Source organism: Erinaceus europaeus, unplaced genomic scaffold (genome assembly GCF_950295315.1).
Source record: "Erinaceus europaeus unplaced genomic scaffold, mEriEur2.1 scaffold_862, whole genome shotgun sequence".
NCBI lineage: Eukaryota > Metazoa > Chordata > Mammalia > Eulipotyphla > Erinaceidae > Erinaceus > Erinaceus europaeus.
Window position 1 is genome coordinate 28,158 of NW_026647237.1, and position 25,731 is coordinate 53,888.

Here is a 25,731-nt window from a genome sequence, read left to right on the forward strand (position 1 = left end):
TTCAGAGAGAGGGGAAGGGAAAAACACCAAGTTGTGAAGTTAACTTCAGTACATATTAGAACTTTGATCCTGATTTGTGTGAATGATAACTATGGTTTCCTCCCAGTTAAGTTATCCTGCCAGGTCACAAACTAAAGATTGTTAAGTGTGTGTTTATTCCAAGTTTTTAATTCTATCCCATTGTTTCATGTGTTAATTCTTATTCCAATAACATATAGTCTAATAATATATTCTGAAGGTTATTATTTTTTCCCTAGAGTACTGCTCAGTTTAAGTTATAATGGCACCAGGGTCTGAAACTGAGCCCTCTGGGGTCTCAGACAAGAAAGTCTGTTATGTAACTGCTATGCTATCTCCCCAGACCAAAAATATCCTTTTATGTAATGTGATCAAACCAGTGTTTTTGATGTCAGCCATCTAAAAGTATGTACTGTAGCTGTATTATTTCACTTTTAATATTTGTCTTTAATTCATTTTATGTCCACTTTTGTGTTAGTGGTAGAAAGTGATGAAGTTTTTTTTTTTTTTCCAGGGTTATCACTGGGGCTGATTGCTGAACTACAGATCCACTGCTCCTCTGGCCATTTTTTGAATTTTTGATAGGACAGAGAGAAATTGTAAGGGGAAGAGAAGATAGAGAGGGTGAGAAAGACACCTGCAGGCCTGCTTCACTGCTTGTAAAATAACTCCCCGGCAGGTGGGGGCTCAAACTGGATCCTTGCATGGGTTCCTGCGCTTTATACTATATGTGCTTAGCCCGGTTTGCCACTACCATGCCCCCAATGACGAAGTTTTGCTACTCCACATTGTAATTTTTTTTCTCTCTCCAACAATATCAAGAGTATTGATCTACTCCATTGATTTGTGGAGACTTCAGAATACATATTAAATTTACATAAGTACATTAAGTCTCTCAGTTCTAATTTTCCTTTTCATCTATGCACATATTCTTGGAAATTTCAAATTGTCTATACACCTGTTACAGATTTTTGAACATCTGATAGGACAAGCTCTGCCCTTGTGCTCTCCGTTTTCAAAGTTAGGTTAGCTATTGGTGACATTCTTTTCTTCCACAAAATGGCTAAATCTTTTTTTACTATGATATAACACAAAAAGGTACATTAAGCAAAGTTGTTGCACATTAGGGAATACACTGTGTAACCTCCTCCCACATCAAGAGATAGAATAGTATATATATCTAGAGAGAGAGAGAGAGACACTCAGGGACTCTCTGAGTGGCTGGGAGCAGTTTCATTTTCATCTCAGGATTGAGAAGTAAACTTCATTGAACCATTAGTAGTGAGGAAAAAGAGGGGGTATAGAGTGGTGGACACACAATGTACATTTCACAATGAGATTCTGCCCAATGTCTCTACACAATCTCTCTTGTGAGCCACTTTGTCCCTTTTTTGATCTGGCATGTGTGCATAAAGCTATGCCAAGTATAACCATCTTAAGAGTAAACGTAAACATCTTAACGGTCTACATAAAAATCTTGAGGGCATGCATGTCGCATGCTTTACATTGGTTGGTTCTAGCCCTCCCCCGCCTAGAGAATTGGATCAGTCTTGATAATTTCGCGGGCCTGCTTGGCCCCGCCCCAAGGAACCCAGAGAGAGGGTTCCTGAGTTCCAGAGTGACAAGAGTTCCTGAGTTCGAGAGTCTCAGGGTTACAGAGTAAGAGAGAGTTCCACAGTGGAAGAGTTTCAGAGGGTTCCCCAGTACGAGAGTTCCAGAGTTCCAGAGTTGGAGAGTTCCTGAGTTCGAGAGTAAGAGAGTGCTTGTGCCGCAGCAATGAGACAGCAGAGTTCTGTTTGGTGATTGGTTTAGTTTGTGAATCGTTGTTCCTGAATAAAGAAATACAGCTTCCCTGCCCAGCCGTTGTCTCCACGTCTCTGTTCACCACTGTGAAGCTAGCCGGCCCGGCAAGAGCCGTCCGAAATTTTAACAACACATGCATAACTGAAAGATCTCTCTCTTAGTAAGCAGACCACTCTATATCAGACTTGCTATTTCCATTTCTAGCAATTATATCAGGTGCTCTGTTTCCTTGGCAAATCCTGACCTTACTGCAAGGATGTAGGCATAATTCAGGGGTATCAGATAAAGCCTCTGTTAGCCTGAATAGTCTTCTGACCCATTTATCTGTGTTAACCTTGCTATTAGCCAAATATCCCCCCTGGAGGCTGCAGACAGAAATACAGAGAAAGCAAAGAATTTGTGACACATCTGGTAGAAATAACAGGCATTATTTTTCAGGGGTTTATCAAGGAATCAGAAATTCCTCAGTAGGTATCCCAGATGTCTCTGACTTCTTAAAATTGAAGCAAAATTCATATACAATTAACTACTTTTCAAGTGAAAATTTCAGTAGTTTTTAGAAAAATCTCAGTGCTATGCAGCCACCACCTCTCTCTAGTTTAAAAACCTTTTCATCACCCCACAATACCCATTTCCACTAAGCAGTCATTCCAATTTTTCTTTCCCACAGTCCATGGCAAGCACTAATTGGCCTTTTGTACCTATGAATTTGCCAACTCTGGGTACTTCATTAAAAGAAGTAACAGTATGGGTGACATCTTGTATCTGCTTTTTCACATAGCAGGCATTTAAAAAAATATTTACTTATTAGAAAGGTAGGAGGAGAAGAGAGAAAGAACCAGACATCACTCTGGTACGTGTGCTGTGGGGGATCAAATTCAGGACCTCATGCTTGAGAGTCTAATGCTTTATCCTGGACCATGTAGCAGGTATTTCAAAGATTCAGTCAAGTCTGTAGTGTGTGCCAGTACTTTTCTTTCTTTTTTCACTAGTGGACATTTGAGTTGTTTTCATTGTTTGAGAACTTTTTTTTTTTTTTTTTTTTTCATTTTTACCACTTCTCTGGAACTAGCTTCTTTTATTCTTTACCATGCTTTGAAAATTAATCCATGGGACTTTATGTCACCCCTCCCTTTTTATGTCTTTATCACCTTTCATTATATAAATATGGCAGGGGCCAGGCAGTGGCACACCTGGTTGAGCACACGTGTTACAATGTGGAAGGACCCAGGTTTGAGCCCCTGGTCCCCGCCCCCCCTGCAGGGGGAAAGCTTCACAAGTGGTGAAGCAGGTCTGCTGGTATCTCTCTATATCTCTCTTTCTCTGTCTCTTCCCCTCTCAGTTTCTCTCTGTCTCTATCCCATAATAAATAAAGAAAGAAAGGAAGAATTTTTTTTAATATGGCATAAGATGCCGTAGTTATCAGTGGTCTATGATTTTTAGATATACACTAACTTTTTAAAAAAATATATCCAAACAGAAATACTGATTGGTTACATTTAATTTATAGACAATTGGAGAGAATTGATATGTTTAACATGTCTAAAAAATTGTGCTAAGCCAGCAATATGGAAGAAAAAAAGAAATAAAATAGTTGATGTGTTGTAAATAAGATGGTGGAAGAAATTAATTTTAACAGAATTTAAAAAAATTATTTAAGCAATAATGATTGAAAGGGAAACCTGACTACTCAGTGCAGATAGACTTATAATCACCTTCTAAGCACATGGTGGTAGAGTCAAGGGTGCAAAGGGACCATCAAACCCAAATGCTGTCACTTCATCATGTGCTAAATTACCTGGTTGTTGCACCAGTGGAATAAAGAGATGATGGGGACACCAAAGATGAGTCCAGGCCAGGGAATATCTCCAGTTTTCACGTCTCGGAAGATATGAAGGGAATCCTGGCGAGGGGTGTAGCATTCTGGCTTGGCAGTCCAGTTTCCTTCACTGGTTATGTTTGGCTTAGCAGTGAAATAGTTATCCACTATGTTCCTGAATCCTCCCACTTTCCTAAGGGCTTAAAAACACTACAATATTTATCAAAACCTTAAATTTCACATAGCACATATCTGAAGAACTAAGATTGCAAAGCAAGACGGAATTTAATTGACTGTATGTTTTCTATAAAGTGCAATAGATTGGTAGAAAATTATTAGTGAGTATGCATAAGTGGGGGGGGGAGACAACATCCTCTTGGACTGGGGAGATAGCATAATGGTTATGCAAAAGACTTTTATGCCTGAGGCTCTGAAGTCCCACGTTTAATCACTTTACCACTATAAACCAAAGTTTAGCAATGCTGTGGTAAAACAAAGCAAAGCAAAGCAAAACAAGACTTCTCTCTCCCAAAGACTATGGAGAGCATAATGGTAACTGATAGCTGTGAGCTTAGTATTCTATGCATCTACTTTTGCTAGCAGTCACATTTAACCACAGGTCGTGTAGTTAGATCTAGTATTAGGAATGTTCCAAATATGGCAAAGTAGTGCTATGGTGTCTTTCCTTCTCTGTCTCTTCCACTCTCTCCCTAAAATAAAACAATGAAAGAACAGCTAATTGATGTGCAAGGACCTGAGCTCAGTCTCAGTACTGGAAAAAAAAAAAAGAAAAAAGGGACTGGCAAAATAGCTCACTTGGGTAGTGTGCTGCTTTGCCACATGCACAACCCAGGTTCAAATCTAGTTCCCACTGCACTTGAGGAAGTTTCAGTGCTGTAGTTTCTTTCACAAACATAAATTTTTATCTGAAAAAGTCATTCCAGAGAAGGGAACCCATAAGGAAAACCCTCCCTTTACCAAAACAAACAAAAAGACGATGGCTCTTGGATATCTGATGAATGCTCCCTGCCTGTCTTACATGGCCATTTTCTATGGTGTCATGTTAGAAAGAGCAAGGGCTCTAATGGGGGTTGAACTGTTCTGTGGAAAACTGAGAAATGTTACACATGTACAAACTACTGTATTTTACTATCAACTGTAAACCATTAACCCCCAATAAAGAAATAAAAATAAATAAATATATTAATTAAAGAAAGATGTGCAAAAAAAGAGGAAGAGAGAAAGAAAGAAAGAAAGAAAGAAAGAAAGAAAGGAGAAAAGAAAAGAAAAGAAAGGGCAAGGGCATGAATGAATGCCTTATCACCTTCTAAAGACTCTGCCTTCTTCTATCATTAGGCTGAGGTTAGGGTTGAACCTATGAACAGCCCATGAATTAAGGATAGGGGTACAAACATTTAGTCTCTGATACTAAAGGATATATAATTATTTAAGAGGCATAATTGCTAACATTAAATGGACTATTTGACCTGCTTCTCAAGTTTCATTAAGTGCCTAGCTACCATGGTGGGCTTGGCAGCTTTGAAAAAAAAAAACAACCCTGTTGATGTTTTAACACTAGCCCACAAACACAATGGCTTCATGTCCCATTGTTTATAGTTCTACCAGTCAAGCTAGTCATTGCTTCATGTAATTTTTTTTAAGTTCCTTGAATCATACCTAGCAAGTTATTTTGTGTCCCAACATTACAGAGCTGAGTGTATTACTTGGTGCTGTAGTACTTATTCTGAGGGCAAAATTAGGATTGTGTGATTCTTCTTTAATCTGTTTTTATCCTAGGGGTCCCAACAATGTGCTTTATGTAGCCATAAGCCTTCATTATACTCTGATAGCATTTCAATCATTATTTACATCTTTTAATTTATTTCTTATGAGAGGGAGCTTCACATGAAATAGAAAGACAGATGAGCCAGAGTATGTGTGGAGCCAGGGATTGAACCAGGAATTTCAGGCATGAATATCTAAAGTTCTACTAGTTGAGCTATCTCCCCAGCCACTCAATTATTTTTTGATACTTAAGCCATGAGCATTTTCTCTTTTCTCTCTACTAGACCAATCTGACACACAGAGCATTGGTAATGCCTAAGGTCACTAGGGTCAAATTCCTAATTAGTAGAAGAAAACTTTCATTTTTAAGGTGTGAACTTGCCATTACAGATAGTAGACTCAGTTTATACATCTATAAAACTGGGATAACAATAGTAGTTATGCCTACGGCCATTGTGATGATCAAATGAGACAGTGTAGGTAAATGCCTATTCTTGTCATGTATTATTTTCATTTTTGTTACTTAGTGAGAAGCTACCATCTTCCTCAGTCTACACACCATGTGAAAGATAACAGTGTTTCTACTTTGTAAGAAGTTTTGGTCCCAGAGGATATGGCATATTTACATGACAAAATCAATAAACAGTCAAGGTATGGGAGGCCAGGTGGTGGTGCACTGGTTAAGTGCACATAGTACTATGCATAAAGGCCCACTCAAGAACCCAGCTTCAATTTCTGGGTCCCCACCTGCAGAGATGAGGGCACTTCACAAGTAGTGAAGCTGGTCTGCAAGTGTCTATCTTTCTTTTTCTCTCTCCGTCTTCCCCTCCCCTCTCAATTTCTCTCTGTCCTATCCAACAAAATGGGGGGGGGGAATGGCCACCAGGAGCAGTGGATTTGTAGTGCCCCCTCCCCCTCAGTAATAATAACAGCTAAATAAAAATATGTGCTAAATAACAGCTAAATAAAAATATGTGCTAAATAACAGCTAAATAAAAATGTGCCCCTCCCTCTCAGTAATAATAACAGCCAAATAAAAATATGTAATCAAAAAACAAAAATCACAAGATTTACTTACCAAAGGTCATTACTAAAACTGATCCTGTAGATATCATGGTAGCATGCAGGGTATCAGTATAAGCCACAGTTACTAAGCCACCTGAATAGGCAAAAAAAAAAAAAAAAAGGAGAGAGAGAAATGGAAATCATAGTTAACTCTCTCTGCTGAAAATTACTCTTCTTCTCCATTCTTTTAAAAAAATTAAAAAAAAATTTTAATCTGTATTTACTTATTATTGGACAGAGAGAGAGAGAGAGAGAGAGAGACAGACATCTGCAGCCCTGCTTCACCACTCATGAAGCTTTCCCCCTGCAGGTGGGGGCCAGGGGCTTGAACCCGGGTCCTTGTGCACTGTAATGTGTGCACTTAACCAGGTGTACCACCACCTGCCCCACCTCTTCTTCTCCATTCTATAACTATGCTTTCTTCCCAGATCATTCACACTAATTTCCCCTTATATTTGTGTGTGTATGTGTGTGGGGTCCTTATAATTATTTATGCTTAGTCTTGGTACACCATGCTTCTCTCTATAACATGATCATGATATTTCAGTAGATACATATCTTGGACCTCTATATCACAGTCTTCATTAACTACCAATTTTTTTAAGTGAAAATCTGGTAGTTGCCCTAAGCAAAAAAAAAAAAAAAAAAAAAAAAAAAGTACCTCTTTAATCACAAAATTTCAGTTTGGTATCAATAGTCAATAACCCCCGTCCTCTACTTAATACTGTGATGACCAAATGTCTCTCCAGATATTACCAATTGTCTTCTGGGAAGAAAATCTCAACCTCCATTTCCGCAAATTGAGAACCACTAAATGGGCCGGGTCATGGTGTGGATGTTACAATGTGCAAGGACCTAGATTCAAGCCCTTGGTCTCCATCTGCAAAGGTAAAGCTTCACAAGTGGTAAATCAGTGTTGCAGGTATCTCTCTGTCTCCCTCTCCCTATATCCCCTTTATTATAAATTTTTGGCTGTCCCTGTCCAATAAATAAATAAAAGATAGGGGGATCAGGCAGTGGCACACCGGGTTAAGCACACATAATAGGAAGTACAAGAACCTGCACAAGGATCTCTGTTTGACACCCTGGCCCCCACCTGCAGGGGGAATGCTTTGCAAGTGGTGAAACAGATCTGCAGGTGTCTATCTTTCTCTCCCCCTCTTTATCTTCTCCTCCTCTCCCAATTTCTCTCTGTCCTGTCCAATAAAAGAGGGAAAAAATAGCTGCCAGGAGTAGTGGATTAGTAGTGCTGGCGCCAAGCCCTGGTGATAACGCTGGAGGCAATAAATAAATAAATAAATAAATAAATAAATAAATAAATACAATTAAAATTTTAAAAAGATTAAGAGGGAGGGAGACAAAGAGAACCACTAAGTGCTTTATAAGCCCAACCCAGATTCTCTTAACATTGAGTGCTAAATGCCAGTAACACTCACTAGCATCCACAAAATACACTGGAAAAGGTATGACTGGAAAGGGTCAGCGATGAGTGCCTGCTACTGAAACTTAAGCAGAGGCTGTCCAGGAGAAAACTGCCTTCATACATATTCCCACTGAGTTACCAGACACTGTGGTCCCTCCTCATTCTCTCTCTGTATTTCTATTCTTTGGCAGCCTTCAGTGTCAGACACTGTCCTGATCTAAATACAACCATCCTTGCCAATCCTTGCCAATCCCCTTGGAAAGCCTCCCCCACCCTGCCAGCTGGATCTGACTTAGGGTAGGCATGATTTAAACACCACGATCTCTATTTAATCTTCTTGGTTCAGCCATCTCAGGTCTTAGCAATATGATTTACAGACTTACAAGCTTGAGACCTCTGTCTCAATGTCTTCTGGGATGCCACTTCAGGAATCAGAGATTTTGTATTAATACAGATAGAAATATCTGTGTGATTAGAGTAACCTCACCTGTAATAGTACAAGCTCCAGCAATTAACAGCAGAAATATGGTGATTAGGTAAGTATCCAGCCCCCAAATGAGCCTCAAATACATGGAACCAATGCAGATCTCCACCTGAAAATGAGTACAATGGCAACAGGCTGCACTATCATTTCCAACGCAGTCAGTAGTAATCCCATGAAGACACTGACCTTAGAAGCCACTTACAAGAGGTGGTTTCTGGGAAACACATCAATTCTGTTATTAGTAGATACTGGGTGTGGTTTGCCCCCAATTCTGTTGGTCAAAAAGTACGTCAAGGTCAAGACTTTTGGGGCAATGCTGAACCTAATTAATCCAGTTAATGGAATTTAATCTCTTCCTCCCTGGAATCTTGGAGTGGGAAATGTGCTTCTACAATGAGTTAGTCCTGCAATTTTAGCAGTGGGAGAAACAAAGGAGACAGCCTAGCAATGGTTGGCAAGTTCTATAAAGGACCAGATGGTAAATTCTGTAGGCATTATTGTCTATGGTTTTTTTGTTTGCTTGCTTTGATTTTATAATACTTTAACACTGTACAAACTACTTTTCAGCTCAGCGACCATACAAAGTAGACCATCAGGTGGACTTACCTACAGGTTGGATTTGTTGGTCTCTAGCTTAGTTGAAATTGATTTTGAAGCATATGTATATCATCTAATTGACTAACTTCTTGTTTTGTTATTCTGGCTTCCAAAGCCAGGAAAACAGAGATTCTGCTAAGAGTCATATAACCACTTCTCCATCAAATATTTACCCAGAGCCAATCATGTAATAGATATACTTGGCAGGGTTGGAAGACACAAGGCTTTCCAAAATTCAGTCATTGTCTTCAAGTAACCTGTGCTTAATGTTGGAGACAGACTACTAACTGGACAATTTCCATATGTGATAAGGGACTCTCATCTGGTAATTCAAAAATATTTGTCACATGCTTATTTAATAGGCACATTCTCAGCACAGGGGTTAATGGAGTAACAAGCCAAGCAAGGCCCTTGACTTGAAAGAGAAGTGTCGATGACATATAATAAATCAGAAAATAAATACACTATTCGCTAGTGGTAATTACAATAATTACAAAGAAAATAGTGATGTAGATATTGGGCCCAATCACAAGTCTTTCCAAGCCGTTAATAACTTTAAAAAATTCTGGGGGAAGACCATTCCAGACACAAGTATAGAGGTATTTGGATGGGAATAAGACTGGAAGATTTAAGTAATAATGAAGCAGCTAGAGAAGCCGAATGCACAGAATATAAGTAAGAAGAAATGGAGACAGCACCAGAGAGGCAGGTGCTAAGACAGGATAGCTTGTATAGATTATAACAAGGGGGTTAGGTATTCATATAAAGGTGCTGAAAACTACTGGGTTGTTTGAAGCAGTGGAGTAACATTACCTCATAACATGACATAGGTAAGTCTAAGGACTACAGAGGAAAGAACTTAACCTTGACTGGGAGGCAAAGAAATAATTTGATTTTCGCTTTTTTTTTCATGAAATATTATTTACTTATTTTTTACTATAGCTTATACAGCAAAGGTCAATAAGTAACTTATGTGAAAACTATCTAGTTGTTTCCTGTTGATTTTTATTTTTTCTTAGCTGGGTTTTACACAACTCACCAAGAGCATGTGGAAGATATAGAAGAATAAATACAGAAAAGAGAGGAGGAATTGGATCCGGCGGCTACAAAATCTCTTCCTCAAAAATTCTGGCATTGTGACCACCTGTACAAGTGACAAGACAAATCATCATCAAACTGAGCACTAGAAGAGGCAGATCTACAGGGAATAGTTATGCTCATTGAGCACTGGTTGTCACAGAGACATGGATAGTGGTAGGGATGGCCCAGATATTTAAGACGCAAGATCACGAGACCGGATTTGGTTATATGGTATCTTTTAAGAAGAAAGAAAGGTGAAACATGGGAAATATGGCTTCCTTTGAGTCTACAGAATACAGGAGATTCAGCTAATTAAAAAGCCCAATGATAGGGACCAGATGGTGGTACACCTGGTAGAATGCACAAGATACCATGTGTGAGGAACAAGGTTCAAGCCTCCACTTGCCATCTGTGGAGGAGTAGGAGGGTAGGATCTTCACAAGTAGTAGAGCAGTGCCTCAGGTATCTCCCCTTCTCTCTCTCCTTCTCCCTCTCTTTTTCTCTCTTTCTCTCTGTCTCACCCTTTATCAAATGAAAACTGAAAAAAAAAATCAAACTGCTGGAGCAATGGATTAATTGTGTAGGCACAAAGCTCTAGCAATAACAGTCCTGACAATGGAGAAGAGAGGAGAGGAGCGAAGAGGAGAAGAGAGGAGAGGAGAGGAGAGGAGAGGAGAGGAGAGGAGAGGAGAGGAGAGGAGAGGAGGTGGAGCGGAGGGAAAGGAAGGAGAGAAGAGAGGGAAAGGATAGACCAAAAAAAAAAAAAAAAAAAGGAGGTGGTGGTAACACACATAGTTAAAGTTAAGCACACACAGTGTGCAAGGACCCAGGTTCAAGCCCCTGGTCCTCACCTTTGGGGGAAAGTTACACAAATGATGAAGCAGGGCTGCAGGTGTCTCTCTGTCTCTCTCCCTCTCTCCTTTACCTCTCAATTTCTCTCTTTCTATATTCAATAATAAATAAAAAAGGAGGAAGTCTAATGATGGAAAATCATGTTTATGAAACATTCAAACAGCAAAATCAAGTATTTTATCACAAACTGCAAATACAGTAAGTACTCAAGGGAAACAGATTTTTCTCCTGCCATTATTTGGGACAGGCCACTTTTTCTTGTTTGTTCCCATTTTGTCAGATGAGAAGTCATTCTTTTTATTATTATTATTATTATTATTATTATTATTTGTTTATAAAAAGGAAACACTGACAAAACCATAGGATAAGAGGGGTACAACTCCACACAATTTCCACCATCACTGTTTCATTGTCCTCTAGCATGTAATGTGTTATTTTTTATCTTATTGCTTTCAAAATTTCCTCTTTATTTCTCCCTTTTAACTATATTATGCTATAAATCTAAGCATGGTTTTCTTTGCATTAATTTAACTTAGATCTTATTAAGCTTTTCTAACACTTTCCACCAAACTTAGTAAGTTCTTGGTTACTAATTCTTCAAAAATTATCTTAGGCCTCATTCTCTTAGCTTTCCAACATTACAGTTATACGTATGTTGAACTACTTGATATTTAATCTCAAGTCTCTAAAGTGTCACCTTTTTCCCTTTTTCTCTTTATCATGGGCTAATTATTATCATCTTTGGGTTTACTGATCTCTATTTTGTCATCTTAAATGTGCTGTTGAATCTCTTGTGAAATTTTCATTTCAGTTATAAATGGTCCCCAACTTATGACAGTTCATATCAGCATTTTTTTAACTGTATGATTGTGTGGAAGTAATATGCATTTGAAGTTTGGACTTTCTCCAGAACAGTGACATATAGTATTAACACTGTCATATAATGATGGATACTGTTTATTAATGATCCATAGCTCCCAATAAGAAGTATGAAAATGAGGTAAACAACCAGTGTGCTTTTCATTTTTTGTTTAGCATTCAATAAATGTCATGATCTATCCAATACTTTATTATAAAATAGACTCTGTATAAGATGATTTTTCCCACCTGTAAGCAAATGTAAATGTTCTGAGAATGAGAAAAGTGAGTTAGGCTAAACTATGTTTGTAGAATAGTTGATAGTGGGAGTCGGGCGGTAGTGCAGTGGGTTAAGCGCCCCAGCGGGTTATGCGCCCCAGCGGGTTAAGCGCCCCAGCGGGTTATGCGCCCCAGTGGGTTAAGCAAAGGTGGTGCGAAGCACAATGACCAGCTTAAGGATCCCGGTTCGAGCCCCCGGTTCCCCACCTGAAGGGGAGTCACTTCACAGGCGGTGAAGCAGGTCTGCACGTGTCTTTCTCTCCCCTTATCTTCCCCTCCTCTCTCCATTTCTCTCTGTCCTATCCAACAACGAACGACATTAACAATAACTATAATAACCACAACAAGGCTACAACAAAGGCCAACAAAAGGGGGAAAATGGCCTCCAGAAGCAGTGGATTCATGGTGTAGGCACTGAGCCCCAGCAACAACCCTGGAGGCAAAAAACAAAAAAACAAACAAACAAAAAAAACCAACCTGTTAATTCTGGACCTGCTCAAAGCTAGCCAGTATTTATATATTTATTTCTCCCTGATTCTGAGTAAAATGTATTTCCCCAGTTCTTTGTAGTTCTAGTAATTCCTGGTTGATAACTGACCATCATAGATAATTATGCAGTATTCTAGAACCTAGAATTTGTTTTTCTGCTGATTGCTACTTCCTGATTTAGTAGGCAATTAATCTGCCTGGATTCAGACTGCATATCTTTTACCTTCACCCTGTTAGTGTGTAGCAGCTGATGTTTTTCCTTTTCCTTTTTTTTTTTTTTTCAACTTCCAGCTGCTACTAATTTAGTTTGGCCCTTTGGTGATTTTCCCTTTATCAGAATAGTTTGGCAGTCAGTCAAGGATTTGGGAATAATTCATACTCAGATTTAGAGTTAACCCTTTCTCTGGTTCCCTTATATCTGGAGTTTCCCAACTAAATATCCAGGGATTTTCTAATTCTCAGTTCTGTTCTCCTGACACCTCAAAACAGTAGAACTGCTTTTAACCATATGTACTGTCGTGGCTGGGGAACTACACTTGATCATATAGGCACAGTGAGCTCAGAAATTCCTCCCCAGGTGCAGGTCTGTCTTTATACTGTCAATTCCTCCCTTATTTGGTTAGACTTTCCAGGTTCTTGTATTTGGGTATGTGCTAATATGATCAGTCATGGATTGGGACTTTCTGTACCTTATTTTAGTAGAGAGAGAGAGAAGAGAGGGAGAGGAGGAGAGGGAGAGAGGCTGACTGAATGGAGCACTCTTATGTGGTCCCATAGATTTAAACTAGGGACTTACACATGTAAGGTACGCACTCTACTACTGAGATACTTCATCGGCCCCTATTTCAAGGTATTTCTCCATCTCCAGAACATAACACTATTCCATATTTTCTTAGAGAAGTTTTAAAAACTTACATAAATGTAATGGAATCACTTTTGCTTGCAACAATTAGTTATCTAATTTTCATTTACATAGCATTCAGTTTGCCTTTCTTTCCTCTATGATTTATAGTACTAGCGATGTCATAAATTAGGTGTAAGAATATGTGAGTGTTTGTAAACATACTCTTTGTCAGTATATTTATCCTGTATCAGCACCATGCTGCCATAATTACAAGGAAGCTTTGATATTTGATAGGGTGAGTCCTTATTTTTAAAGTATTTTATTAATTTAATGAGAGAGAGACAGAGATGCCAGAGCACTGCTCAACTCTGGTTTATGGTGGTGCTAGGGATTTATCTAGAACTTCAAAGCCTCAAGCATGAAAAGTCTTTTGCATCACCATTATGTTCTCTCCCCAAGTCTGATTCTTTATTTTTTATATGAATACTTTGCTATTCTTACACATTCACTCTTCTATACATAATTTAGTTTTGCCTCAACTTTAGCTTTAATTTAATCTTAATTTATTGTACTCTGATTGGATAACTTCAAATAACTAGTGCTCTAATCCACAGATTCTTCTGGTGATCTAGTCTACTTTCAACACTCATTTTAAAAGTCATTTATCATACTCTCTAACTACAGAGTCTGCTTATATATGCGAGTTTTATAAATTAAAAATATTTTTGTTTATTTTGGATAGAGACAGAGAGAAATTTAGAGGGAGGGGGAAGATAGAGGAGAGAGAGGGAGCAGGAGGTGTTGCACCTGGTTGACTGCACGTTACAATGCGTAGGGACCCTGGTTTGAACCCCCAGTCCCCACCTGCAGAGGGAAAGCTTTACAAGTGGCGAAGCAGTGTGGCAGGTATCTCTCTTTCTCTCTCCTTATCTCCCCTTCCATCTTGATTAATGGCTGTCTCTATCCAATAAATTAAGATAATAAAAAATAAAAAAGAGATAACAGCTGAGGTTGCCATTGGCAATCTTAAAAAAGGAGAGGGAGGGAGGGAGGAGGGTGAGAGAGACAGAGAGAGAGAGAAAGAGAGAGAGAAAGAGAAAGAGAGAGAGAGAGAGAGAGAGAGGAGAGAGAGAGAATGAGAGACCCATCAGTAGCACTACTGCGCTACTCATGAAACTGCAGGTAGGGTCCCGGGGCTCAAACCTAGATCCTTGAGCACTGTAATCTGTGTGTTCAACCAGGTGCACCACCACTCAGCTCCCAGCTTCATGATGTCTATCTCTGAAATGTTTTACTTTTTCCCTGTATTGTTTTCCATATTTTGTTGACTTGCCTTTCTGTCTTTTCTTGTGAGTCACTGAGTTTACCTAAAATATTTAGCAGCTATATTTATCAGAGATATTGGTCTGTAATCCCCTTCCTCCCCCCCTCCCTCCCTTCCTTCCTTCCTTCCTTCCTTCCTTCCTTCCTCCCTCCCTCCCTCCCTCCCTCCCTTCCTTCCTTTCTTCCTTTTCTTTCGTTCGTGCTTTTGGTATCAGAGTGATGTTGGCTTCATAGAATGTAGGAGCATTTCTGTGTCTTCAATGTTTTGGAGAGCTTAAAAAAGTATAGGTATCAACTCTTCCTTGAAGGTTTTATAGAATTGACTCATAAAATCATCTGGGCCTGGACTTTTATTGTTGGGGAGGTTCTTGATGATTTTCAATTTCTTTGGCTGTGATTGGTCTATCCATGTTTTCTACTTCCTCTTGACTCAATTTTGAAAGGTTCTATGTTTCTAGGAACATTTCCATTTCATCTAGGTTCTCTAGTTTTGTGGCATATAGAAGTCTTGCAAGATATTTTGGATTTCTGTGCTATCTGCTATTATATCTCCTCTTTAATTTATAGTCCTTTTTGAGTCTTCTCCCCCCCCTTTTTTAGTGAGTCTGGCCAAAAGTTTGTCAATTTTATTTACCCTTTCAAAGAAACAATTAGTTTCACTGATCTTGTGTATCATTCTTTTATTTTGATGTTATTTATTTCTGCCCTAATTTTAATTATTTAATTATTATTAAATAATTTAATTATTTCTTCTGCTAAGTCCTTAAGACGTGTATTCAGTTTGCTTTTTTTCTTGTTTCCTAGTGCGTGCCTGTATAGCTATGATATTCCCTCTTAGTACTGCCTTAGCTATATTCCAATTATTTTGAAAGCTTCTGTCTTAATTACTTAATGACTTAACAATTATTAACACCTATGCACCCAATGCAAGTATATATGAATTACTAGTAAGAAGAAACATGGTAGAACATAGAGTAAGTGATAATGGAAACTCACCTCAGCCTTAATGTAAATAGGAGAAAATATCCAACCAAGAGCACAGAGAAAAAATACAGCCTGAAAGCAAGAAGAATAAGATAAAGTCTCCCTTCAGGCCAAGTTGTATTTATTTATTTTTATTTTTAATTTTTCTTACTTTTTATTGGGGAAAGGGTTAACACTTACAGTAAAGTATATATACACATATATACTTCTTAGCCATTTATCTATTGATTTCAAATTTAGCTACTACAAATTGTGTTGCTATGAACATAGGTATACATAGATATTTTAGGATGGGTGTCCCCCCCCGACTTTGAATATATCCCTAGGAGAGAAACTGCCTGGTGATAGGGTAAGTCCATTTCTAGAGTTCTGAGAATTCTCCAAACTGTTTTACAAAGGAGTTGGACTAATTTATATTCTCGCTAGTAGTGTAGAAGGGTTCTTTTTTCTCCATATACTGTAGGTCAAGTGTTTAAATGAGATGCAAGCTCAGTTATAATTCGTTTGGAGCCTAACAAGTATGTTACTAATGGGGACATTAAAGGCAACAGCCTATTGTACATACTTTCTAGTACAGTGAACTTATATATACATGACCTGTGATGCACACATACTACATTTTTAGCCACTTTTCAAGGTATTTATTTTTTACTTTGCCTATTTCCACATAGAAATAAAAGTGGTTTATAGTTAAATGTTAAGGTAGCTAACAGGAAGAAAAATCAGAAACCAGTCAGAGACAAGAAAAAAAAAACTACACAAAAACCTCATAGAAGTTATTGAAATTAGTTAATAATTTTGACTGGATTTCTTTACAAAGAAGATGTATAACTGATATGAGAGAAACATCAGTATATTTGTAGAGATAAAAAAAAAGGACTAAGGACTAGAAATAGCAAAGGAGACCACCTGGGACCACAACAAAACAGGACTAGACCTACTTTGGGAACCCACCAAGTCATCGGAGCATCCAGAGACCACAACTCTGCCCAGACCTCCAGCTCTACTTCTCTAAAGAACAGGGAATATCAAAGATTACGTGAGACTGCAACAAGATGAGACTGGGACTACTTTGGGAAACCACCAAGTCACTGGTGAGTGAAAACACATGTGGCTCATGGACAGAGAGGAGCCTAAGGAGAGATTCTTAGGGCTAAAGTCCATATCCACTCCCAAGCCACTGGTAACAGTCTGGCAGTTTGCCAGTTGAGGAGCCACCTCCAGTCTGCTTTACCAACAAAAAGACTGCTGAAGACTCACCAAATGCACCTGTGTAGCTCCGTTGATACTGCCCCTGCTAAACTGTCATTCAGACTAGATGGAGGCATAAAAACCTTCTCAGACAAGCAACAGTTGAAGGAATCAACTATCACCAAGCCTGCCCTGAAAGACAACATCTCCTATAAACAATCAGATCACCACAAACATGCCATATATCAGAACACTCTAAAAGTCTATAATAATGGTATTAAAATATCTTCAATCTGTACTTCAATAAATGTCAAAGGCCTGAATTAATCTATTAAAAGGCACAGAGTAAGAAGATGGATCAGAAAACACAACCCAACCACATATTGTCTGCAGGAATCCCATCTAACTCAACAAAACAAACACAGACTCAAAGTGAAAGGATGGAAAACCACCATAGAAGCCAATGGACCACAAAAAAAAAAAAAAAAAAAAGTCAGGAACAGTTATTCTCATATCTGACATGATAGACCTTAAAATAAATAAAATTTAAAAAGTTAGGGATGGACATTACTTAGTGCTCAGAGGATAAATCAGTCAAGAGGATTTTATAATTATCAAGGAGTGGCCATCTAAATACAGCAAACATCTACTAAAAGAACTATAGCAGTTTATTAACAGCAACACAACAATTGTAGGGGTCTTCAACACCCCACTCTCTAAACTTGACAGATCATGCAGGCAGAAAATCAATAAATAAATGAGGGAGCTAAATGAAGAGATAGGTAAACTAGAACTACTGGACATTTTTAGAGTAAAAATGGTGGTTTCACCATTTTCATCCTATCCTGGATGGAGCTTGAAGAAATCATGTTTAGTGAAACAAGTCAGAAACAGAAGGATGAATATGGGATGATCTCACTGACAGGCAGAAGTTGAAAAACAAGATCAGAAGAGAAAACACTAAGCAGAACATGGACTGGAGTTGGTATATTTCACCAAAGTAAAAGACTGGGGTGGGTGGTTGGGGGGGGTTCAGGTCCTGGAACAGGATGGCAGAGGACCTAGTGGGGGTTGTATTGTTGGGCACATATAAACTATTATATTTACTGTCAACTGTAAACCATTAATTTCCCAAGAAAGAAAGAAAGAAAGAGAGAGAGAGAGAAAGAAAGAAAAGAAAGATAGAAAAAGGTTGAATAAGGGCAAGAGACTGGCTTACTTTAATGATGGCAATTTTGGTCAATACCAGGCCACCTCATCATCTGGGGCTCTAGTCAAGAAATCTTTGGATGCCCAGAAAGATAAGATGGACCTAGACTTCTAATAGATCCCCCCTGTCCACCATCACTGGTTACTTCCATCAAGAACATCATCATAAGCCCTCTAGTGGGCCTCTACAGGACCTTGCCTTCAATGTTGAGCAGCAATGGTAGGGACTGCCCTACTCTCCAAAGGGAGGCTAGGTCAACCTACTCTGCCACTCGAGGAAGACTGGTCTTAAAAGGAGTGTAGCCTAGAATGTCCCGAGCTGTGATCATATACTGTGAGCTCAGACTGACAGGAACACAGTGGTTACACAGGATCCTGTGTTAAATATGAATAGACATGGGCCCTAGATCAGATCGATGGGGTAAACAATTAATGTTATTTATATATTCTCCACATGTTTTGGAGCTACTTGCTGCCCTAATCTAGCTTTCTGGCCCTGTTCTAAACTCTCACACCATCTTCCCAGACAATACTTTTAGTCTATCTGTATGTTAGCTACCAAGTCAGGCAAAAATTACTAAATTCTTTGGTACCTTGGAACACACCTAAAATAGACTTCCTAGCTTCTCATCTGAAAACCCCTAATTTCATCTGCTCTGCTCCTACCTTTGGGTTCCTGTTTATTAAACAGTTTATCCTGCTTTATAGTTTATTGCCTTTCAGCCACCAACTTGCACTAGGCTTCCATCCTGACTTTCCTGGGCAGATGACCTACCTCTCCGGAGCCCTTTCCCAGTGTGGAAAGATAGAAACAGGCTGGGGGTAAGGATCGACCTGTCAACACCCATAACCAGTGAAGAAGCAATTATAGAAGCCAGACCTTCCACCTTCTATACCCCACAAAGAATTTTGGTCCATATTCCCAGAGGGATAAAGAATAGAGAAGTTTCCAATGGATGGGGATAGGGCATGGAACACTGGTGGTGGGAACGGTATGGAATAATACCCCTGTAATCTTACAGTCTTGTTAATCACTATTAAATCACTAGTAAAAAAATATGATCTTTTTCCCTACCTGACTAGGGTAGGGAAAACTTCTTTGTTCACTCTTTCCTATAGTCCTTGGTATGTAAACATTCTCTGTCTCTCTTTAATTTACTAAGAATGAAAATTAGGTTTTTTCATCACTGAGAATGAAAAACAATCTTTTTAGGAAAATAAAGTTTTGGTTACTTTCTTTGTGACTGCTCAAGAATATTTTAGTATTCAATTAGATTTGAAAGCAAACTTTTATGTTTTTGACCTTTATTTGGATAATAAAGGTGGAGATGACTTGCTGCAAAAGTTATTACTTACATTCCATTCAATGGCACCTATAACAACTCCTGCCGATGCTCCTGAACCAGCCAGGGTTAGAAAGCGGACAATGCCAATACTGGAGGCAAAAAGAGAAGCACCTATCTGAAAATCGAAAGACAACTATGTATCAGAATTCTAGGTCTAACTCTTAAGAATTAATTTTCACAAATGGAAACCCAAATGGTCTTACATTTTCTCAAAAGGGAGATCTCCTGACCGAGATTTCCATTCATGATTCTTCTAGACAATCTGTAACTATGAATTGGCATTCAAGTAAAGATGGAGAAATTAGGAAAAAAGTGAAATAGCCATTCCTGTGTTGGCACTCTCCATACTCTGCATTTACTTAGTTAAATTTCCCTAGCACAGAAATATTAGCAGCGGTGTGATTAATTACTTTTGAAATAATTTTAAAATAGTAGCAACAAAGTATAAAAGTAGCTGATTGTAACAGGCTGATTAATATACTTAGGTACTTGAATACCATGTAATAAAATAAAGGGGCTCATAAAGTGATAAAATAAGGTACTCAGTACTTGTACGCATCATACTGGCTAATGCTTGAAGATAAAGAGTACTTTTAAAATTTTTTTATATTTATTTTCCATTTTTACCCTTGTTCTTTTTTTTATTGTTGTTGTAGTCACTATTGTTGTTGTCGTTGTTAGATAGGACAGAGAGAAATGGAGAGAGGAGGGGAAGACAGAAAGGCAGGAGAGAAAGATAGACACTTGCAGACCTGCTTCACCGCCTGTGAAGCGACTCCCCTGCAGGTGGGGAGCCAGGGGCTCGAACCGGGATCCTTATGCCGGTACTTGCGCTTTGCGCCACAAAGAGTACTTCTTGAATTCTAATTGCACTTTACATTCCAATGTGGAAAACTGTGTATAGGTTTACATCATAAGTTACAAAGCAGGCTGAACTCAGGCTGAGTCTTCTGATAATGGACCTCGCCATATTCCCACATTCCCTTCCTGCCTGGGATATCCTCAGTCCATCACAGGTACAGAACTCAGTCTCCAGTGTCGCAGGGATTATGACACGCTCATCTTGAGCAAAACCTCTCTGTATAATAAATATTAAATATATAAGCAGCAAAAATGTGTAGAGTCCTTCTGCCCACCTCCCTCTATTCTGCATCATGCTGCTCCATATCTTCATGTACTGGCATATTCTGTATCCTCTGCCTGCAAATCCCTTACATTCTACCTGGAATACACCTATTCTTTCTCCAAATCCTGCTCAAACAACTCTGCATCTGTAAGATAAGACATTTCTTGTCTTGCACTATGCATTTCCTCATGCATATTACCCATGCTTATATTGATTGATTTATGAGAAAGATAGGAGGAGAGAGAAAGAACCAGACATCACACTGGCACATGTGCTGCCGGGGATCGAACTTGGGATCTCATGCTTGAGAGTCCAAAGCTTTATCACTGCGCCACCTCCCAGACCACACCCCATACTTATCTTTCATCTTAACTGAAAATAACTGTACCACATTGTAATGTATTCTAATTTGTTGATTATATAGCTCACTCCCATGCTAGATTATGCTTTCCCATGGGGAAGGACTATTTATTTCCTGTCTATGTTCTGGAACCTAGGACAGCATGTCATGTCTTCTAGGCATCTAATAAATTTATGATGGAGTTAAATTGAGTTAAATGGAAACATTCAGAATTTCCTTTAAGAAACTATTTAAAGTAGTCCCTGCTCACCACCTGTGGGGGGCAGTTCATGAATGGTGAAGCAGTGCTGCAGGTTTCTGTCTTTCTCTCTTCCTCTCTATCTCCCCCTCTCCTCTCAATTTCTATCTGCCCTATCAAATAAAAATAGAAAGGAAGAGAGGGAGAAAGAAAGAAAGAAAGAGAGAAAGAGAAGAAAAGAAAAGAGAAAAAAATGGCCACTGGGAGTTGTGGATTCATAGTGTCAGGACAGAGCCCTAGTTAATAACCTTGGTGGCAATAAAAAATAAGTAAATAAGTAAGTAAGTAAATAAATAAATAGAAACTACAGGGCAAGAGAAACAGCATAATGGCTATGCAAAAGGGCTTTCATGCCTGAGGTTCCTAAGTCCCAGGTTCAATCTCCTGTGCCACCATAAGCTAGAGCTGAGTAGTACTCTGGTCTCTCTCCTTGTCTCTGTCTCTCTGACATAAATAAATAAATATAAATATTATCTATTAAGCTACAAAGCTATTAATACTATGAATTAAATGGTATGCTGGACTCAATAACTTCAAATTATTTTAGTATAAAATATCTACATAAATATAAGAGACAAATTAATATGCAGTGCTCAAAATGAATTGTTACATGCAAGAGCTACTAACCTTGCACCATACTAGATTTTGGCCAGCAAGAAAGAAACCTTCTACTGTTCCACGATGGCTTGACATTAAACCCTAAAAAAAAATCATAAAAACAACAACATGAGAATATAAACTGCTTCAAAGACACGGGTCTTTCAAATGAATTTACTTATGGGTAAATGTCTTTCACAGAGATCATCAAATCCAATATTTTCAGAAATAGAACCTTCCTTATGAATCAGAGGACCTCTGGCTATTTAGCTCCAGACTATAGTCTCTTCTAGATTTGAAAGCACATGGGTGCATTGATTTTCCAATATTCTTGTGAAAATAATGATGTGTTTTATTTTCCCCAAATAGCTAACCAGTGAAGAGTCTGGAAGACTCAGTTCAATCAGGAATCATAAATCTGAACATGTACCTAGTATCTTTTATTAGTCAGTTCTATTGCCATTATAAATGGCCTCTAAAATATTTGTATCCATTCTAATGGGAGAGACAGATTAGATAGATAGATAGATAGATAGTTAGATAGATAGATAGATAAACAGACAGACAGATAGGATGACAGGAGAGAGACAGACACCAGACTATTGCTCAGTTCTAGATTTTGGAGGTGCTGAGAATTAAACCTGGGAGCTAGGAGCCTCAGGCTTGAAAGTCTTTTGCATAATTTATGTTCTCTCCCTAGTCCTAAAACAGTATTAGTATGCTATCTTTCCACTGTATTCAAATCCTCTCCAGAAAGGATCCTATGTCTCATCCCAACTCTCATCCCCAGTGTGATCAAAAGACAATACGGGGGATCCCAGGACTACCTAGAAACAGCACTATTTAGGGATGACAGCTGGTTGACTAGACAATGTTTCTGTTGAGAGAGTGAATTTATTACTGAGGCCAAGATAGTTTAAGGAAAGTAGGAGATAAATCACATCACTTTCAAGAAATGAAAATTTACCAGGGACAGTCAAAAGGGAACTATGGAAAAGGCTTATAATTAAAACTTTTCAACTTTTTTTTTTTTTTTTTTTTTGTCTCCAGGGTTATCGCTGGGGCTCTTAGTGCCTGCACTACGAATCCACTGCTACTGGAGGCCATTTTTTCCCCTTTTGTTGCCCTTGTTATTGCTGTCATTGTTGTTGCACAGGACAGAGAGAAATGGAGAGAGGAGGGGAAGAGAGAGAGAGGGAGAGAAAGACACCTGCAGACCTGCTTCACTGCCTGTGAAGCAACACCCTGGCAGGTGGGGAGCTAGGGGCTCAAACCAGGATCCTTACTCAGTCCTTGAGCTTCACACCATGTGCGCTTAACCCTCTGAGCTACCTCCCAGCCTCCTCCATCTAAAATTTTAAGGTCTTAACTAAAACTGCAAACACCCACAATTAAATATTGAAAGTTTGATTTAGCGGTCATTGGCTTGAATGCATACAAAACCACCCTTCAGACAATGAGGTCCAGATGATGGTTAACTAAGAACTCGAAATTTTGAGTTTTTCCAGAAGGCTTAATGAACTTTTAATAAAGCACACTTCATTATCTTAAAAGATAGAACGACTAAGAATTGTCCCTATCATCTTTAAGACACAACAAAGTTGTAGGAAATTATTTCTTTCTCAGGTTTTCAGAAAACAAGACCAGGCTCATACTCACTGTTCTTCCTTGGTAATATTTAGTGAAAACTGCATCTCTCTTTCATTATCACCTAACAAACTCTGTGTGCTTTTAATTTTTGTGTACATGTTTGCTTATCCCATGGACTGACCTGTAGAGCTCCAGACTTATAAACAATGGAAATTGCTGATTTCTGCGCTCCCAGAATAATTCATTACTCTGCTGCTATTTTCCCCCTAAGGATATACTGGATTATTACCTACACAGAAAGCCCCACAAAAATGGGTATACAGCTTGAAGCTGGTTTGCTCACTCTAGAGAAAGAGAACCATCTGGTCCAGGACTTTTATTCTTGGAAAGGTTTTTGATAACTGTTCAATTTCATTAGCTGTGATGGGCCTGTTCATATGATCTAGTTCTTCTTTATTTAATTTTGGAAATTCGTAGTTATCTAGTAAATTATCCATTTCTTCTAGGTTCTCTAGCTTGGTGGCATATAGTTAGTTGTTCATAGAAGCTTCACATGGGGGGTCAGGGAGTCGCTTCACAGGCGGTGAAGCAGGTCTGCAGGTGTCTATCTTCTCTCCCCCACTCTGCAATTTCTCTCTGTCCTATCCAACAACGAATAGCGTCAACAATGGCAATAATAATAACCACAACGAGGCTACAACAAGGGCAACCAAAGGGGAAAAAATGGCCTCCAGGAGCAGTGGATTCATGGTGCAGGCACCGAGCCCAGCAATAACCCTGGAGGGAAAAAAAAAAAAAAAAAAGAAGCTTCGCATGATATGTTGCTTTTCTGTGGTGTCTGTTGTGTTAATCTCCTCTTTTACATATAATCCGATTTATTTATTTATTTATTTTAAGTTTTTAAAAATATTTATTTATTTTCCCTTTTGTTGCCCTTGTTGTTTATTGTTGTAGTTATTATTGTTGTTCTTGATGTCATCATTGTTGGTTGGATAGGACAGAGAGAAATGGAGAGAGGAGGGGAAGACAGAGTGGGGAGAGAAAGACAGACACCTGCAGACCTGCTTCACCACCTGTAAGCGACTCCCTGCAGGTGGGGAGCCGGGTTCGACCGGATCCTTTCGCCTGTTCTGTGCTTTGCACCACGTGCGCTTACCCACTGCGCTACCGCCTGACTCCCATAATCCGATTTATTTGGGTCTTCTCCCTTTTTTATGTTTTGTGAGTCTGGCTAAAGGTTTATCAATTTTGTTCACTCTTTTGAATACAACATTTACTTTCATTGATCTTTTGTATGGTTTTCTTATTTTCAATGTTATTTATTTCTGTCCTAACTTTAGTGATTCTGTCCTGGTTGCTTTAGGGTTCCTTAGTTCTTCTTCTAGGTCTTTAAGGTGTGCAATCAGATTGTTTATTTGAACTTTTTCTTGTTTTAAACTATAGTAGCCTTACTCACTCCTGAGCAAGAGATAAAGCAGGGTGGGGGGGGAGACAGCATAGTGTTTATGCAAAGAGACTTTCACACCCCAAGGATACAAAGCTCTGGGCTCAATTCAGCTTCTCTGCCAAGCCTGGCAGCACTGTTGAACTGTATGTTTCTAACAAGTCCTGTTTATAGTCTGTAGTTTCTGAGGCAATTATTCACCAAGTTCTCATCAAAGGAACCATGTGGAAGGCTCCCACTACACAGCCCCACTGCTAGGCCACCGAGGTATAGATCCTCGCCTGAGTTTCCTGGTCAGTTCTTTGTCTCCGATGTCAGCACAGGGCCTCCCCACTTCTACTCCAGCCACTGAGGGTAGTAGCAATGGAGACTCACAGTTGCATTTGGTGAGTCTTAGGGGAGTTCTCTCCTCCCTTCAGCAGTCTTTTTGTAGGTAAAACAGACTGGAAGTGGTGCCTTAACTGGTAAACTGCTGGACTGTTACCAGCCACTCAATCTCCTTAGGCTGCTCTCTGTTCATGAGCACACGGCGTTTGCATTCACGGGTGATTTGGTGGGTTTCCATAATAGTTCTAGTCCTGTCTTCCTGCGGTCCTCGACATTCCTTTACAAATGTGTTTTATAAGACCTTCTGTTTCTTCTTCTCCTTCTTCTTCTCCATTTTACAAGGAATTTATAAAGGGCTCTAATAGGACTAGGTATACAGCATAATGGCTATGCAAACGACTTTTAAAACTGTGGCTGGAAGCTCCAAATTCAATCCCTAGCATCACCATAAACCAGAGCTGAGCAGTGCTCTCATAAAACAAACAAAAAGAAGCACATTTTTCCTTTAAAAATGCCTTTAACATGAGGTAATGCTTTAACATGAGTTTTACCTTTTCTTCTAAAAGGTAAAACAAAACAGGAAGGGGAGATTTTGGGAG

General features: G+C 39.0%; 1 protein-coding gene across 1 annotated transcript in view; it reads right to left on the bottom strand.

Moving 5' to 3' along the window:
* LOC103118617 (sodium/glucose cotransporter 1-like) overlaps positions 1-21,868 on the bottom strand; it is a gene marked incomplete at its 3' end in the record, with an annotated part of 36,804 nt that extends 14,936 nt beyond the window's left edge. The window contains exons 1-7 of the mRNA XM_060183847.1: positions 21,802-21,868; positions 19,460-19,564; positions 15,716-15,775; positions 10,034-10,138; positions 8,401-8,506; positions 6,504-6,584; positions 3,620-3,840 (exon numbers count right to left, since the gene is read on the bottom strand). Coding sequence (XP_060039830.1) covers positions 3,620-3,840; positions 6,504-6,584; positions 8,401-8,506; positions 10,034-10,138; positions 15,716-15,775; positions 19,460-19,564; positions 21,802-21,867 — 744 coding nt within the window. The remainder of the gene's footprint in view (positions 1-3,619; positions 3,841-6,503; positions 6,585-8,400; positions 8,507-10,033; positions 10,139-15,715; positions 15,776-19,459; positions 19,565-21,801) is intronic.
* Between the last annotated feature and the right edge of the window lie 3,863 nt (positions 21,869-25,731).